A 16,034-nucleotide genomic window follows, 5' to 3' on the forward strand; every position below is an offset into this window, starting at 1 on the left:
CCGTTGTGAAGATAAATAGAAGTTGTGGTGGAAGTGGAGGAGCAGCGCGTGGAGGGTGCGGGTGCAGGGCCGTTGTCGCCCCGGCGCCTGTCGTGGTGGGTGAGGGGAGGCGGGAGGGCAGAGGCGGGTCTGGGGCGGTGGTGGGGGTGCGTGGGGCCGTGCGGGTTGTTGGGGGCCGTTGGGCTAACTGGGCGTGGTGCGGGTGAGGTTGTGGAGGCGTTGGAAGCAGGCGCGAGCTTGGAGGCGGACGTGGTCCCAGGCGCAGGCGCTGTGGTGGTGGGTGCGGAGGAAGTGCTGGATGTCCCTGAAGTATTTGTCGAGGGTGAGCGTGAGGCTGCGGGGCCCTGGGCCTTGGGCGAGCGTGCCGTTGGCGGTCAGGCACTGGTGGAGCTGCTGGATGTGGTGCTGGAGGCTGTTGAGGAGTTGGTGTCGTGCCTGGGCGTCCCAGTGCTGGGGGGTGCTGGGGCTGCTGAGGGTGTGGAGGAGGTGCTGGAGGATGCGGAGGACGGTGGCGGCGGCTTGCTGTGGGTGGCTGGTGTGGAGGAGGGTGTCGGGGAAGACGGGCGCCTGGTGGGGGTGGCAGGGCTGTGTCGGGCTGGGAGCCATGGCCTGGAGGAGCTGGAGGCTGTCCCAGGGGAAGGTGTCGTGTCGGGGAGGCAGGTGGTGGCAGGCGAGGGCGGTGGCGAGAGCCGTCAGGAGGAGCAGGAGCGGCGGGGCGCCGTGGCGCAGGCGGGTCTGTGGGGTTGCGGGCGCAGCCATGGTGGGCCTGTGGGTGGTGCTGGGCAGGAGCCTGGTCAGGCTCGGTGGCGGTGCGGCCGGGCGCTGTGCTTGGGGTGCCGCCGGGTGGCCGGCTTTATGTGGTGCGGCGGCTTTCCCTCGCTCGCTTTCTGGTGGCAGCGAGTTTCCGGCTGTGGTTTTCAGTTTTGGCTGGTGGCCTGCGGTGGTGTCGGGGAAGTGCGTTGGTAGGGTGGGCGCGCGTGGGGAGGGCGGTGGCGGTGCTTTGCCGGGGCTGCGTTGGGGGCAGGTTGTCTGTAGTGGTTGAGTGGGGGATGCGAAAGCGCGCGCTGGGGCAGAGCCCTTGGGGGCAGCTGTGGCGGGGAGGTGTGTGAGGGTTTCCCTGTGAAGAGGCTGCAGCTGAAGTTTCCCTTCCTGCCCAAGTGTGTCTTGCGCCCGTGCTGCCCTGTGGTGCGTTTTCCTTTCGCCTTTGTTTTCATCTTGTCTGGTCTTTCCTTTTCGTGTTGGGAAGGGTTGTGAAGTGATGTCACTTGGCAGAGCGTGGGGAGCCCCCTCCTGGAGCGAGGGCCTGGGGGTGTCGTCGTCGTCGGCTTGCGAGGAGGTGGCTGTGGGTGTAGGCCCCTGAGCAGTGGCTGTGTTGGTGGCTGGAGCTGCCGCAGCTCGTGTGTTGAAGGCAATGGGCAAGTAAGGCAGGAGGCAAGGCTTGCGGAAGGAAGAAGGAAGAGGAGGAAGGGAAGGGTCTCGGTGCTGCTCGGGCTGGGGCGTTGGGTCCGTGGCTGTGGTGCCACGCGCGTGGCCCTGGAGCAGGGGTCGTCTGGTGTTTTTGTCTGCCTCCTTGGCTGAGGCGGCTGGAGAGCAAAGAAGAAGATGTTTGCCGTCAGCGAAGGAAGGGGCTTGCGTTTGGAATGGCCTGGGCCCCTCGAGGAGGGGTGTCCCAGAGTCCTGCGGAGGTGGATCGGAGCCAGCGGATGTAGTTGTCGAGCTCTAGAGGGAGGAGGGAGGTGGCGGAGGTTGTGCTCGCCGAGGTTTTGGGGTGCCTCGGGAGAGCAGGGATGGTGTTGTGTTGGTGTGAGAGAGGCCGCCGTGTGTTTTCTGGGAGCTTTTGAGCCGGGGCAAGAAATGGGGGTGTGGTGATGGTGGTGGCGGCCGTGGTGGCAGGGCGGTGTCGGGCGGGGAGCCATGGTCTGTCCAGGCCCCGTTGTGTTGGTGGGTGCCGTGCCCGGGGTGGTGGCACGCGCGTGATGATTTGGCGTCCCTAGGTGCCGTCAGTGCGGGAGGTGGGCTGGTGTTGGAGGTGGGTGGCTGGAGCTCGTGCGTGTGGCCTTAGAAGAGTTGGTGCTGCAAGGTGTGTTGGAGCAAGCGGCGCAAGGCGAGAGTTGTCGTGAGAAATGGCTGAAGCGGCCAGAGGAGCCCAGCTCAGCCTAGTCAAAGGGATCTGTGCCGTGCCTGTCCTTGGCAGAGGCCTTGGCGGGTTTGGGTTGGGAGGGACGGTGAAAGGTCTTGCGGTCCAAGCGCCGCCGCCACGAGCAGGGCCACGTTGGAGTAGATCCGGTGTCTGGGAGCCCCGTCCAAGGTGACGGTGACCGTTTGCCGGGATGGGGCAGCTCCCAGCTCTCGGGGCAACCTGTTGCAGCGTCTGAGGAGCAGGCTGGTGGTAGAAGACGTCTTGCTTGTGTCTGGTCTGAATCTGGGCTCTGTGAGTTGCAAAGCGTCAGCCCTGGTCCTGTGGGCACAGGCCCTGTGGCAAAGCCTGTGCCCAGCTGTCGTGGTTTCGGCTGGCATAGAGGTAATGTGCTTGAGCTGGGAGAGAGCATCTCGGGAGCGCCCGAGCCGGATTTGGCATTTGGCATTTGGGATTTGGGCCAGGGTAGAGTTCCCTTTCTTTGGGGTGGGAGGAGGGGCAGCTGGAGTGCCAGGCCCGGACCGGCCCTTGGGGTGTTCCATCTCCTGTGACGTCATACTCGGTATACAAAGGTGGCGGGTTCTCTCTGGCTTCTGGTGGGCACGGCGGCATCTTGGCTGGGTCGGGACCTTCGTTGGGTCGGGATCGGGATCGCAGCTGGGGGCGGGCTGCGCATCGTTGGGCGGGTGATGAGCGAGCGCATTGTGCGTTACCCGTTTGGGCTTTCCGTTATTGTTTTGTTCTGTTGCAATGGCTAAAGTGTTTGTTTTTTATTTTCAACTACGAGGTTTTTTTCTTGTTGTAACTCCCCTATTTCCCCGGGCGGGGGAGAAAGGTGAGGGACCGGCCGAGTTGGAAGCACGGCCCCATCTTATTTCTAAGCCCCCTTGGAGGAGTGGAAGGCCACTAGAAGGTGTCCTGGAGGGTGAAGAAGCCCAGGCGTGTGAGTCTTTCCTTCGAGGAGAGGCGTTGCAAGGCTCTGATCGCTCCCGTTTGTGGCCCTGGTCTGGAGGCGCTCCAACAGGCCCACGTCTTGGTTGGCGCGAGGAGTGCGGAGCTGATGGTGAGGCGGGATGGCCGGTGGGAAACGCTGAGGAGACGAGGGCCAAAGAGGCGGTAGTGCTGCCGCTGGCTGCACCCCGTGAGAGGTTTTGGCAAGAGGTTGAGGCCGGTGCCTCGTCGTTGGGGAGGTGTCAAAGAGAAGAGCGGGCGCGGGGTGTGCGGGGAGCCCTGTTTGGAGCAGGGCTGGGAGGAGGTGTTGAGTGGCGGTGCCTTCCCCCCGCCCCTGCCCCCCCCAAAGGCTCGTCCCCGTGCTTCTGAGACGAGAGGCAGAGGCAGGCTTTTTGCAAGAGGTCTTTATTTTGTGTGGAATAAATAGTGGAATAAATAGCTAAAACCCGTTGTGAAGATAAATAGAAGTTGTGGTGGAAGTGGAGGAGCAGCGCGTGGAGGGTGCGGGTGCAGGGCCGTTGTCGCCCCGGCGCCTGTCGTGGTGGGTGAGGGGAGGCGGGAGGGCAGAGGCGGGTCTGGGGCGGTGGTGGGGGTGCGTGGGGCCGTGCGGGTTGTTGGGGGCCGTTGGGCTAACTGGGCGTGGTGCGGGTGAGGTTGTGGAGGCGTTGGAAGCAGGCGCGAGCTTGGAGGCGGACGTGGTCCCAGGCGCAGGCGCTGTGGTGGTGGGTGCGGAGGAAGTGCTGGATGTCCCTGAAGTATTTGTCGAGGGTGAGCGTGAGGCTGCGGGGCCCTGGGCCTTGGGCGAGCGTGCCGTTGGCGGTCAGGCACTGGTGGAGCTGCTGGATGTGGTGCTGGAGGCTGTTGAGGAGTTGGTGTCGTGCCTGGGCGTCCCAGTGCTGGGGGGTGCTGGGGCTGCTGAGGGTGTGGAGGAGGTGCTGGAGGATGCGGAGGACGGTGGCGGCGGCTTGCTGTGGGTGGCTGGTGTGGAGGAGGGTGTCGGGGAAGACGGGCGCCTGGTGGGGGTGGCAGGGCTGTGTCGGGCTGGGAGCCATGGCCTGGAGGAGCTGGAGGCTGTCCCAGGGGAAGGTGTCGTGTCGGGGAGGCAGGTGGTGGCAGGCGAGGGCGGTGGCGAGAGCCGTCAGGAGGAGCAGGAGCGGCGGGGCGCCGTGGCGCAGGCGGGTCTGTGGGGTTGCGGGCGCAGCCATGGTGGGCCTGTGGGTGGTGCTGGGCAGGAGCCTGGTCAGGCTCGGTGGCGGTGCGGCCGGGCGCTGTGCTTGGGGTGCCGCCGGGTGGCCGGCTTTATGTGGTGCGGCGGCTTTCCCTCGCTCGCTTTCTGGTGGCAGCGAGTTTCCGGCTGTGGTTTTCAGTTTTGGCTGGTGGCCTGCGGTGGTGTCGGGGAAGTGCGTTGGTGGGGTGGGCGCGCGTGGGGAGGGCGGTGGCGGTGCTTTGCCGGGGCTGCGTTGGGGGCAGGTTGTCTGTAGTGGTTGAGTGGGGGATGCGAAAGCGCGCGCTGGGGCAGAGCCCTTGGGGGCAGCTGTGGCGGGGAGGTGTGTGAGGGTTTCCCTGTGAAGAGGCTGCAGCTGAAGTTTCCCTTCCTGCCCAAGTGTGTCTTGCGCCCGTGCTGCCCTGTGGTGCGTTTTCCTTTCGCCTTTGTTTTCATCTTGTCTGGTCTTTCCTTTTCGTGTTGGGAAGGGTTGTGAAGTGATGTCACTTGGCAGAGCGTGGGGAGCCCCCTCCTGGAGCGAGGGCCTGGGGGTGTCGTCGTCGTCGGCTTGCGAGGAGGTGGCTGTGGGTGTAGGCCCCTGAGCAGTGGCTGTGTTGGTGGCTGGAGCTGCCGCAGCTCGTGTGTTGAAGGCAATGGGCAAGTAAGGCAGGAGGCAAGGCTTGCGGAAGGAAGAAGGAAGAGGAGGAAGGGAAGGGTCTCGGTGCTGCTCGGGCTGGGGCGTTGGGTCCGTGGCTGTGGTGCCACGCGCGTGGCCCTGGAGCAGGGGTCGTCTGGTGTTTTTGTCTGCCTCCTTGGCTGAGGCGGCTGGAGAGCAAAGAAGAAGATGTTTGCCGTCAGCGAAGGAAGGGGCTTGCGTTTGGAATGGCCTGGGCCCCTCGAGGAGGGGTGTCCCAGAGTCCTGCGGAGGTGGATCGGAGCCAGCGGATGTAGTTGTCGAGCTCTAGAGGGAGGAGGGAGGTGGCGGAGGTTGTGCTCGCCGAGGTTTTGGGGTGCCTCGGGAGAGCAGGGATGGTGTTGTGTTGGTGTGAGAGAGGCCGCCGTGTGTTTTCTGGGAGCTTTTGAGCCGGGGCAAGAAATGGGGGTGTGGTGATGGTGGTGGCGGCCGTGGTGGCAGGGCGGTGTCGGGCGGGGAGCCATGGTCTGTCCAGGCCCCGTTGTGTTGGTGGGTGCCGTGCCCGGGGTGGTGGCACGCGCGTGATGATTTGGCGTCCCTAGGTGCCGTCAGTGCGGGAGGTGGGCTGGTGTTGGAGGTGGGTGGCTGGAGCTCGTGCGTGTGGCCTTAGAAGAGTTGGTGCTGCAAGGTGTGTTGGAGCAAGCGGCGCAAGGCGAGAGTTGTCGTGAGAAATGGCTGAAGCGGCCAGAGGAGCCCAGCTCAGCCTAGTCAAAGGGATCTGTGCCGTGCCTGTCCTTGGCAGAGGCCTTGGCGGGTTTGGGTTGGGAGGGACGGTGAAAGGTCTTGCGGTCCAAGCGCCGCCGCCACGAGCAGGGCCACGTTGGAGTAGATCCGGTGTCTGGGAGCCCCGTCCAAGGTGACGGTGACCGTTTGCCGGGATGGGGCAGCTCCCAGCTCTCGGGGCAACCTGTTGCAGCGTCTGAGGAGCAGGCTGGTGGTAGAAGACGTCTTGCTTGTGTCTGGTCTGAATCTGGGCTCTGTGAGTTGCAAAGCGTCAGCCCTGGTCCTGTGGGCACAGGCCCTGTGGCAAAGCCTGTGCCCAGCTGTCGTGGTTTCGGCTGGCATAGAGGTAATGTGCTTGAGCTGGGAGAGAGCATCTCGGGAGCGCCCGAGCCGGATTTGGCATTTGGCATTTGGCATTTGGGATTTGGGCCAGGGTAGAGTTCCCTTTCTTTGGGGTGGGAGGAGGGGCAGCTGGAGTGCCAGGCCCGGACCGGCCCTTGGGGTGTTCCATCTCCTGTGACGTCATACTCGGTATACAAAGGTGGCGGGTTCTCTCTGGCTTCTGGTGGGCACGGCGGCATCTTGGCTGGGTCGGGACCTTCGTTGGGTCGGGATCGGGATCGCAGCTGGGGGCGGGCTGCGCATCGTTGGGCGGGTGATGAGCGAGCGCATTGTGCGTTACCCGTTTGGGCTTTCCGTTATTGTTTTGTTCTGTTGCAATGGCTAAAGTGTTTGTTTTTTATTTTCAACTACGAGGTTTTTTTCTTGTTGTAACTCCCCTATTTCCCCGGGCGGGGGAGAAAGGTGAGGGACCGGCCGAGTTGGAAGCACGGCCCCATCTTATTTCTAAGCCCCCTTGGAGGAGTGGAAGGCCACTAGAAGGTGTCCTGGAGGGTGAAGAAGCCCAGGCGTGTGAGTCTTTCCTTCGAGGAGAGGCGTTGCAAGGCTCTGATCGCTCCCGTTTGTGGCCCTGGTCTGGAGGCGCTCCAACAGGCCCACGTCTTGGTTGGCGCGAGGAGTGCGGAGCTGATGGTGAGGCGGGATGGCCGGTGGGAAACGCTGAGGAGACGAGGGCCAAAGAGGCGGTAGTGCTGCCGCTGGCTGCACCCCGTGAGAGGTTTTGGCAAGAGGTTGAGGCCGGTGCCTCGTCGTTGGGGAGGTGTCAAAGAGAAGAGCGGGCGCGGGGTGTGCGGGGAGCCCTGTTTGGAGCAGGGCTGGGAGGAGGTGTTGAGTGGCGGTGCCTTCCCCCCGCCCCTGCCCCCCCCAAAGGCTCGTCCCCGTGCTTCTGAGACGAGAGGCAGAGGCAAGCTTTTTGCAAGAGGTCTTTATTTTGTGTGGAATAAATAGTGGAATAAATAGCTAAAACCCGTTGTGAAGATAAATAGAAGTTGTGGTGGAAGTGGAGGAGCAGCGCGTGGAGGGTGCGGGTGCAGGGCCGTTGTCGCCCCGGCGCCTGTCGTGGTGGGTGAGGGGAGGCGGGAGGGCAGAGGCGGGTCTGGGGCGGTGGTGGGGGTGCGTGGGGCCGTGCGGGTTGTTGGGGGCCGTTGGGCTAACTGGGCGTGGTGCGGGTGAGGTTGTGGAGGCGTTGGAAGCAGGCGCGAGCTTGGAGGCGGACGTGGTCCCAGGCGCAGGCGCTGTGGTGGTGGGTGCGGAGGAAGTGCTGGATGTCCCTGAAGTATTTGTCGAGGGTGAGCGTGAGGCTGCGGGGCCCTGGGCCTTGGGCGAGCGTGCCGTTGGCGGTCAGGCACTGGTGGAGCTGCTGGATGTGGTGCTGGAGGCTGTTGAGGAGTTGGTGTCGTGCCTGGGCGTCCCAGTGCTGGGGGGTGCTGGGGCTGCTGAGGGTGTGGAGGAGGTGCTGGAGGATGCGGAGGACGGTGGCGGCGGCTTGCTGTGGGTGGCTGGTGTGGAGGAGGGTGTCGGGGAAGACGGGCGCCTGGTGGGGGTGGCAGGGCTGTGTCGGGCTGGGAGCCATGGCCTGGAGGAGCTGGAGGCTGTCCCAGGGGAAGGTGTCGTGTCGGGGAGGCAGGTGGTGGCAGGCGAGGGCGGTGGCGAGAGCCGTCAGGAGGAGCAGGAGCGGCGGGGCGCCGTGGCGCAGGCGGGTCTGTGGGGTTGCGGGCGCAGCCATGGTGGGCCTGTGGGTGGTGCTGGGCAGGAGCCTGGTCAGGCTCGGTGGCGGTGCGGCCGGGCGCTGTGCTTGGGGTGCCGCCGGGTGGCCGGCTTTATGTGGTGCGGCGGCTTTCCCTCGCTCGCTTTCTGGTGGCAGCGAGTTTCCGGCTGTGGTTTTCAGTTTTGGCTGGTGGCCTGCGGTGGTGTCGGGGAAGTGCGTTGGTGGGGTGGGCGCGCGTGGGGAGGGCGGTGGCGGTGCTTTGCCGGGGCTGCGTTGGGGGCAGGTTGTCTGTAGTGGTTGAGTGGGGGATGCGAAAGCGCGCGCTGGGGCAGAGCCCTTGGGGGCAGCTGTGGCGGGGAGGTGTGTGAGGGTTTCCCTGTGAAGAGGCTGCAGCTGAAGTTTCCCTTCCTGCCCAAGTGTGTCTTGCGCCCGTGCTGCCCTGTGGTGCGTTTTCCTTTCGCCTTTGTTTTCATCTTGTCTGGTCTTTCCTTTTCGTGTTGGGAAGGGTTGTGAAGTGATGTCACTTGGCAGAGCGTGGGGAGCCCCCTCCTGGAGCGAGGGCCTGGGGGTGTCGTCGTCGTCGGCTTGCGAGGAGGTGGCTGTGGGTGTAGGCCCCTGAGCAGTGGCTGTGTTGGTGGCTGGAGCTGCCGCAGCTCGTGTGTTGAAGGCAATGGGCAAGTAAGGCAGGAGGCAAGGCTTGCGGAAGGAAGAAGGAAGAGGAGGAAGGGAAGGGTCTCGGTGCTGCTCGGGCTGGGGCGTTGGGTCCGTGGCTGTGGTGCCACGCGCGTGGCCCTGGAGCAGGGGTCGTCTGGTGTTTTTGTCTGCCTCCTTGGCTGAGGCGGCTGGAGAGCAAAGAAGAAGATGTTTGCCGTCAGCGAAGGAAGGGGCTTGCGTTTGGAATGGCCTGGGCCCCTCGAGGAGGGGTGTCCCAGAGTCCTGCGGAGGTGGATCGGAGCCAGCGGATGTAGTTGTCGAGCTCTAGAGGGAGGAGGGAGGTGGCGGAGGTTGTGCTCGCCGAGGTTTTGGGGTGCCTCGGGAGAGCAGGGATGGTGTTGTGTTGGTGTGAGAGAGGCCGCCGTGTGTTTTCTGGGAGCTTTTGAGCCGGGGCAAGAAATGGGGGTGTGGTGATGGTGGTGGCGGCCGTGGTGGCAGGGCGGTGTCGGGCGGGGAGCCATGGTCTGTCCAGGCCCCGTTGTGTTGGTGGGTGCCGTGCCCGGGGTGGTGGCACGCGCGTGATGATTTGGCGTCCCTAGGTGCCGTCAGTGCGGGAGGTGGGCTGGTGTTGGAGGTGGGTGGCTGGAGCTCGTGCGTGTGGCCTTAGAAGAGTTGGTGCTGCAAGGTGTGTTGGAGCAAGCGGCGCAAGGCGAGAGTTGTCGTGAGAAATGGCTGAAGCGGCCAGAGGAGCCCAGCTCAGCCTAGTCAAAGGGATCTGTGCCGTGCCTGTCCTTGGCAGAGGCCTTGGCGGGTTTGGGTTGGGAGGGACGGTGAAAGGTCTTGCGGTCCAAGCGCCGCCGCCACGAGCAGGGCCACGTTGGAGTAGATCCGGTGTCTGGGAGCCCCGTCCAAGGTGACGGTGACCGTTTGCCGGGATGGGGCAGCTCCCAGCTCTCGGGGCAACCTGTTGCAGCGTCTGAGGAGCAGGCTGGTGGTAGAAGACGTCTTGCTTGTGTCTGGTCTGAATCTGGGCTCTGTGAGTTGCAAAGCGTCAGCCCTGGTCCTGTGGGCACAGGCCCTGTGGCAAAGCCTGTGCCCAGCTGTCGTGGTTTCGGCTGGCATAGAGGTAATGTGCTTGAGCTGGGAGAGAGCATCTCGGGAGCGCCCGAGCCGGATTTGGCATTTGGCATTTGGGCCAGGGTAGAGTTCCCTTTCTTTGGGGTGGGAGGAGGGGCAGCTGGAGTGCCAGGCCCGGACCGGCCCTTGGGGTGTTCCATCTCCTGTGACGTCATACTCGGTATACAAAGGTGGCGGGTTCTCTCTGGCTTCTGGTGGGCACGGCGGCATCTTGGCTGGGTCGGGACCTTCGTTGGGTCGGGATCGGGATCGCAGCTGGGGGCGGGCTGCGCATCGTTGGGCGGGTGATGAGCGAGCGCATTGTGCGTTACCCGTTTGGGCTTTCCGTTATTGTTTTGTTCTGTTGCAATGGCTAAAGTGTTTGTTTTTTATTTTCAACGACGAGGTTTTTTTCTTGTTGTAACTCCCCTATTTCCCCGGGCGGGGGAGAAAGGTGAGGGACCGGCCGAGTTGGAAGCACGGCCCCATCTTATTTCTAAGCCCCCTTGGAGGAGTGGAAGGCCACTAGAAGGTGTCCTGGAGGGTGAAGAAGCCCAGGCGTGTGAGTCTTTCCTTCGAGGAGAGGCGTTGCAAGGCTCTGATCGCTCCCGTTTGTGGCCCTGGTCTGGAGGCGCTCCAACAGGCCCACGTCTTGGTTGGCGCGAGGAGTGCGGAGCTGATGGTGAGGCGGGATGGCCGGTGGGAAACGCTGAGGAGACGAGGGCCAAAGAGGCGGTAGTGCTGCCGCTGGCTGCACCCCGTGAGAGGTTTTGGCAAGAGGTTGAGGCCGGTGCCTCGTCGTTGGGGAGGTGTCAAAGAGAAGAGCGGGCGCGGGGTGTGCGGGGAGCCCTGTTTGGAGCAGGGCTGGGAGGAGGTGTTGAGTGGCGGTGCCTTCCCCCCGCCCCTGCCCCCCCCAAAGGCTCGTCCCCGTGCTTCTGAGACGAGAGGCAGAGGCAGGCTTTTTGCAAGAGGTCTTTATTTTGTGTGGAATAAATAGTGGAATAAATAGCTAAAACCCGTTGTGAAGATAAATAGAAGTTGTGGTGGAAGTGGAGGAGCAGCGCGTGGAGGGTGCGGGTGCAGGGCCGTTGTCGCCCCGGCGCCTGTCGTGGTGGGTGAGGGGAGGCGGGAGGGCAGAGGCGGGTCTGGGGCGGTGGTGGGGGTGCGTGGGGCCGTGCGGGTTGTTGGGGGCCGTTGGGCTAACTGGGCGTGGTGCGGGTGAGGTTGTGGAGGCGTTGGAAGCAGGCGCGAGCTTGGAGGCGGACGTGGTCCCAGGCGCAGGCGCTGTGGTGGTGGGTGCGGAGGAAGTGCTGGATGTCCCTGAAGTATTTGTCGAGGGTGAGCGTGAGGCTGCGGGGCCCTGGGCCTTGGGCGAGCGTGCCGTTGGCGGTCAGGCACTGGTGGAGCTGCTGGATGTGGTGCTGGAGGCTGTTGAGGAGTTGGTGTCGTGCCTGGGCGTCCCAGTGCTGGGGGGTGCTGGGGCTGCTGAGGGTGTGGAGGAGGTGCTGGAGGATGCGGAGGACGGTGGCGGCGGCTTGCTGTGGGTGGCTGGTGTGGAGGAGGGTGTCGGGGAAGACGGGCGCCTGGTGGGGGTGGCAGGGCTGTGTCGGGCTGGGAGCCATGGCCTGGAGGAGCTGGAGGCTGTCCCAGGGGAAGGTGTCGTGTCGGGGAGGCAGGTGGTGGCAGGCGAGGGCGGTGGCGAGAGCCGTCAGGAGGAGCAGGAGCGGCGGGGCGCCGTGGCGCAGGCGGGTCTGTGGGGTTGCGGGCGCAGCCATGGTGGGCCTGTGGGTGGTGCTGGGCAGGAGCCTGGTCAGGCTCGGTGGCGGTGCGGCCGGGCGCTGTGCTTGGGGTGCCGCCGGGTGGCCGGCTTTATGTGGTGCGGCGGCTTTCCCTCGCTCGCTTTCTGGTGGCAGCGAGTTTCCGGCTGTGGTTTTCAGTTTTGGCTGGTGGCCTGCGGTGGTGTCGGGGAAGTGCGTTGGTGGGGTGGGCGCGCGTGGGGAGGGCGGTGGCGGTGCTTTGCCGGGGCTGCGTTGGGGGCAGGTTGTCTGTAGTGGTTGAGTGGGGGATGCGAAAGCGCGCGCTGGGGCAGAGCCCTTGGGGGCAGCTGTGGCGGGGAGGTGTGTGAGGGTTTCCCTGTGAAGAGGCTGCAGCTGAAGTTTCCCTTCCTGCCCAAGTGTGTCTTGCGCCCGTGCTGCCCTGTGGTGCGTTTTCCTTTCGCCTTTGTTTTCATCTTGTCTGGTCTTTCCTTTTCGTGTTGGGAAGGGTTGTGAAGTGATGTCACTTGGCAGAGCGTGGGGAGCCCCCTCCTGGAGCGAGGGCCTGGGGGTGTCGTCGTCGTCGGCTTGCGAGGAGGTGGCTGTGGGTGTAGGCCCCTGAGCAGTGGCTGTGTTGGTGGCTGGAGCTGCCGCAGCTCGTGTGTTGAAGGCAATGGGCAAGTAAGGCAGGAGGCAAGGCTTGCGGAAGGAAGAAGGAAGAGGAGGAAGGGAAGGGTCTCGGTGCTGCTCGGGCTGGGGCGTTGGGTCCGTGGCTGTGGTGCCACGCGCGTGGCCCTGGAGCAGGGGTCGTCTGGTGTTTTTGTCTGCCTCCTTGGCTGAGGCGGCTGGAGAGCAAAGAAGAAGATGTTTGCCGTCAGCGAAGGAAGGGGCTTGCGTTTGGAATGGCCTGGGCCCCTCGAGGAGGGGTGTCCCAGAGTCCTGCGGAGGTGGATCGGAGCCAGCGGATGTAGTTGTCGAGCTCTAGAGGGAGGAGGGAGGTGGCGGAGGTTGTGCTCGCCGAGGTTTTGGGGTGCCTCGGGAGAGCAGGGATGGTGTTGTGTTGGTGTGAGAGAGGCCGCCGTGTGTTTTCTGGGAGCTTTTGAGCCGGGGCAAGAAATGGGGGTGTGGTGATGGTGGTGGCGGCCGTGGTGGCAGGGCGGTGTCGGGCGGGGAGCCATGGTCTGTCCAGGCCCCGTTGTGTTGGTGGGTGCCGTGCCCGGGGTGGTGGCACGCGCGTGATGATTTGGCGTCCCTAGGTGCCGTCAGTGCGGGAGGTGGGCTGGTGTTGGAGGTGGGTGGCTGGAGCTCGTGCGTGTGGCCTTAGAAGAGTTGGTGCTGCAAGGTGTGTTGGAGCAAGCGGCGCAAGGCGAGAGTTGTCGTGAGAAATGGCTGAAGCGGCCAGAGGAGCCCAGCTCAGCCTAGTCAAAGGGATCTGTGCCGTGCCTGTCCTTGGCAGAGGCCTTGGCGGGTTTGGGTTGGGAGGGACGGTGAAAGGTCTTGCGGTCCAAGCGCCGCCGCCACGAGCAGGGCCACGTTGGAGTAGATCCGGTGTCTGGGAGCCCCGTCCAAGGTGACGGTGACCGTTTGCCGGGATGGGGCAGCTCCCAGCTCTCGGGGCAACCTGTTGCAGCGTCTGAGGAGCAGGCTGGTGGTAGAAGACGTCTTGCTTGTGTCTGGTCTGAATCTGGGCTCTGTGAGTTGCAAAGCGTCAGCCCTGGTCCTGTGGGCACAGGCCCTGTGGCAAAGCCTGTGCCCAGCTGTCGTGGTTTCGGCTGGCATAGAGGTAATGTGCTTGAGCTGGGAGAGAGCATCTCGGGAGCGCCCGAGCCGGATTTGGCATTTGGCATTTGGCATTTGGGATTTGGGCCAGGGTAGAGTTCCCTTTCTTTGGGGTGGGAGGAGGGGCAGCTGGAGTGCCAGGCCCGGACCGGCCCTTGGGGTGTTCCATCTCCTGTGACGTCATACTCGGTATACAAAGGTGGCGGGTTCTCTCTGGCTTCTGGTGGGCACGGCGGCATCTTGGCTGGGTCGGGACCTTCGTTGGGTCGGGATCGGGATCGCAGCTGGGGGCGGGCTGCGCATCGTTGGGCGGGTGATGAGCGAGCGCATTGTGCGTTACCCGTTTGGGCTTTCCGTTATTGTTTTGTTCTGTTGCAATGGCTAAAGTGTTTGTTTTTTATTTTCAACTACGAGGTTTTTTTCTTGTTGTAACTCCCCTATTTCCCCGGGCGGGGGAGAAAGGTGAGGGACCGGCCGAGTTGGAAGCACGGCCCCATCTTATTTCTAAGCCCCCTTGGAGGAGTGGAAGGCCACTAGAAGGTGTCCTGGAGGGTGAAGAAGCCCAGGCGTGTGAGTCTTTCCTTCGAGGAGAGGCGTTGCAAGGCTCTGATCGCTCCCGTTTGTGGCCCTGGTCTGGAGGCGCTCCAACAGGCCCACGTCTTGGTTGGCGCGAGGAGTGCGGAGCTGATGGTGAGGCGGGATGGCCGGTGGGAAACGCTGAGGAGACGAGGGCCAAAGAGGCGGTAGTGCTGCCGCTGGCTGCACCCCGTGAGAGGTTTTGGCAAGAGGTTGAGGCCGGTGCCTCGTCGTTGGGGAGGTGTCAAAGAGAAGAGCGGGCGCGGGGTGTGCGGGGAGCCCTGTTTGGAGCAGGGCTGGGAGGAGGTGTTGAGTGGCGGTGCCTTCCCCCCGCCCCTGCCCCCCCCAAAGGCTCGTCCCCGTGCTTCTGAGACGAGAGGCAGAGGCAGGCTTTTTGCAAGAGGTCTTTATTTTGTGTGGAATAAATAGTGGAATAAATAGCTAAAACCCGTTGTGAAGATAAATAGAAGTTGTGGTGGAAGTGGAGGAGCAGCGCGTGGAGGGTGCGGGTGCAGGGCCGTTGTCGCCCCGGCGCCTGTCGTGGTGGGTGAGGGGAGGCGGGAGGGCAGAGGCGGGTCTGGGGCGGTGGTGGGGGTGCGTGGGGCCGTGCGGGTTGTTGGGGGCCGTTGGGCTAACTGGGCGTGGTGCGGGTGAGGTTGTGGAGGCGTTGGAAGCAGGCGCGAGCTTGGAGGCGGACGTGGTCCCAGGCGCAGGCGCTGTGGTGGTGGGTGCGGAGGAAGTGCTGGATGTCCCTGAAGTATTTGTCGAGGGTGAGCGTGAGGCTGCGGGGCCCTGGGCCTTGGGCGAGCGTGCCGTTGGCGGTCAGGCACTGGTGGAGCTGCTGGATGTGGTGCTGGAGGCTGTTGAGGAGTTGGTGTCGTGCCTGGGCGTCCCAGTGCTGGGGGGTGCTGGGGCTGCTGAGGGTGTGGAGGAGGTGCTGGAGGATGCGGAGGACGGTGGCGGCGGCTTGCTGTGGGTGGCTGGTGTGGAGGAGGGTGTCGGGGAAGACGGGCGCCTGGTGGGGGTGGCAGGGCTGTGTCGGGCTGGGAGCCATGGCCTGGAGGAGCTGGAGGCTGTCCCAGGGGAAGGTGTCGTGTCGGGGAGGCAGGTGGTGGCAGGCGAGGGCGGTGGCGAGAGCCGTCAGGAGGAGCAGGAGCGGCGGGGCGCCGTGGCGCAGGCGGGTCTGTGGGGTTGCGGGCGCAGCCATGGTGGGCCTGTGGGTGGTGCTGGGCAGGAGCCTGGTCAGGCTCGGTGGCGGTGCGGCCGGGCGCTGTGCTTGGGGTGCCGCCGGGTGGCCGGCTTTATGTGGTGCGGCGGCTTTCCCTCGCTCGCTTTCTGGTGGCAGCGAGTTTCCGGCTGTGGTTTTCAGTTTTGGCTGGTGGCCTGCGGTGGTGTCGGGGAAGTGCGTTGGTGGGGTGGGCGCGCGTGGGGAGGGCGGTGGCGGTGCTTTGCCGGGGCTGCGTTGGGGGCAGGTTGTCTGTAGTGGTTGAGTGGGGGATGCGAAAGCGCGCGCTGGGGCAGAGCCCTTGGGGGCAGCTGTGGCGGGGAGGTGTGTGAGGGTTTCCCTGTGAAGAGGCTGCAGCTGAAGTTTCCCTTCCTGCCCAAGTGTGTCTTGCGCCCGTGCTGCCCTGTGGTGCGTTTTCCTTTCGCCTTTGTTTTCATCTTGTCTGGTCTTTCCTTTTCGTGTTGGGAAGGGTTGTGAAGTGATGTCACTTGGCAGAGCGTGGGGAGCCCCCTCCTGGAGCGAGGGCCTGGGGGTGTCGTCGTCGTCGGCTTGCGAGGAGGTGGCTGTGGGTGTAGGCCCCTGAGCAGTGGCTGTGTTGGTGGCTGGAGCTGCCGCAGCTCGTGTGTTGAAGGCAATGGGCAAGTAAGGCAGGAGGCAAGGCTTGCGGAAGGAAGAAGGAAGAGGAGGAAGGGAAGGGTCTCGGTGCTGCTCGGGCTGGGGCGTTGGGTCCGTGGCTGTGGTGCCACGCGCGTGGCCCTGGAGCAGGGGTCGTCTGGTGTTTTTGTCTGCCTCCTTGGCTGAGGCGGCTGGAGAGCAAAGAAGAAGATGTTTGCCGTCAGCGAAGGAAGGGGCTTGCGTTTGGAATGGCCTGGGCCCCTCGAGGAGGGGTGTCCCAGAGTCCTGCGGAGGTGGATCGGAGCCAGCGGATGTAGTTGTCGAGCTCTAGAGGGAGGAGGGAGGTGGCGGAGGTTGTGCTCGCCGAGGTTTTGGGGTGCCTCGGGAGAGCAGGGATGGTGTTGTGTTGGTGTGAGAGAGGCCGCCGTGTGTTTTCTGGGAGCTTTTGAGCCGGGGCAAGAAATGGGGGTGTGGTGATGGTGGTGGCGGCCGTGGTGGC

The 16,034-nt window shown here is 64.3% G+C and overlaps 6 protein-coding genes across 20 annotated transcripts in view; 1 reads left to right on the forward strand and 5 right to left on the reverse strand.

The window, feature by feature from the left end:
• UBAP2 (ubiquitin associated protein 2) overlaps positions 1–16,034 on the forward strand; it is a 156,809-nt gene that overhangs the window by 98,624 nt on the left and 42,151 nt on the right. The window lies entirely within an intron of this gene.
• LOC141937678 (interferon-like) lies at positions 184–927 on the reverse strand. The gene has a single exon (XM_074855709.1). It carries the CDS (start codon positions 757–759, stop codon positions 184–186), a length of 576 nt encoding a protein of 191 aa, XP_074711810.1. The 5' UTR covers positions 760–927.
• Positions 3,718–4,469, reverse strand: LOC141937619 (interferon-like). Its single transcript, XM_074855574.1, has one exon. It carries the CDS (start codon positions 4,291–4,293, stop codon positions 3,718–3,720), a length of 576 nt encoding a protein of 191 aa, XP_074711675.1. The 5' UTR covers positions 4,294–4,469.
• LOC141937676 (interferon-like) lies at positions 7,259–8,010 on the reverse strand. Its single transcript, XM_074855707.1, has one exon. The coding sequence runs from the start codon at positions 7,832–7,834 to the stop codon at positions 7,259–7,261; it is 576 nt and encodes a 191-aa protein (XP_074711808.1). The 5' UTR covers positions 7,835–8,010.
• On the reverse strand, positions 10,786–11,537 carry LOC141937628 (interferon-like). The gene has a single exon (XM_074855593.1). The coding sequence runs from the start codon at positions 11,359–11,361 to the stop codon at positions 10,786–10,788; it is 576 nt and encodes a 191-aa protein (XP_074711694.1). The 5' UTR covers positions 11,362–11,537.
• On the reverse strand, positions 14,327–15,078 carry LOC141937674 (interferon-like). Its single transcript, XM_074855705.1, has one exon. The coding sequence runs from the start codon at positions 14,900–14,902 to the stop codon at positions 14,327–14,329; it is 576 nt and encodes a 191-aa protein (XP_074711806.1). The 5' UTR covers positions 14,903–15,078.

The sequence above is a fragment of the Strix uralensis genome, chromosome Z (assembly GCF_047716275.1).
Source record: "Strix uralensis isolate ZFMK-TIS-50842 chromosome Z, bStrUra1, whole genome shotgun sequence".
Lineage (NCBI taxonomy): Eukaryota > Metazoa > Chordata > Aves > Strigiformes > Strigidae > Strix > Strix uralensis.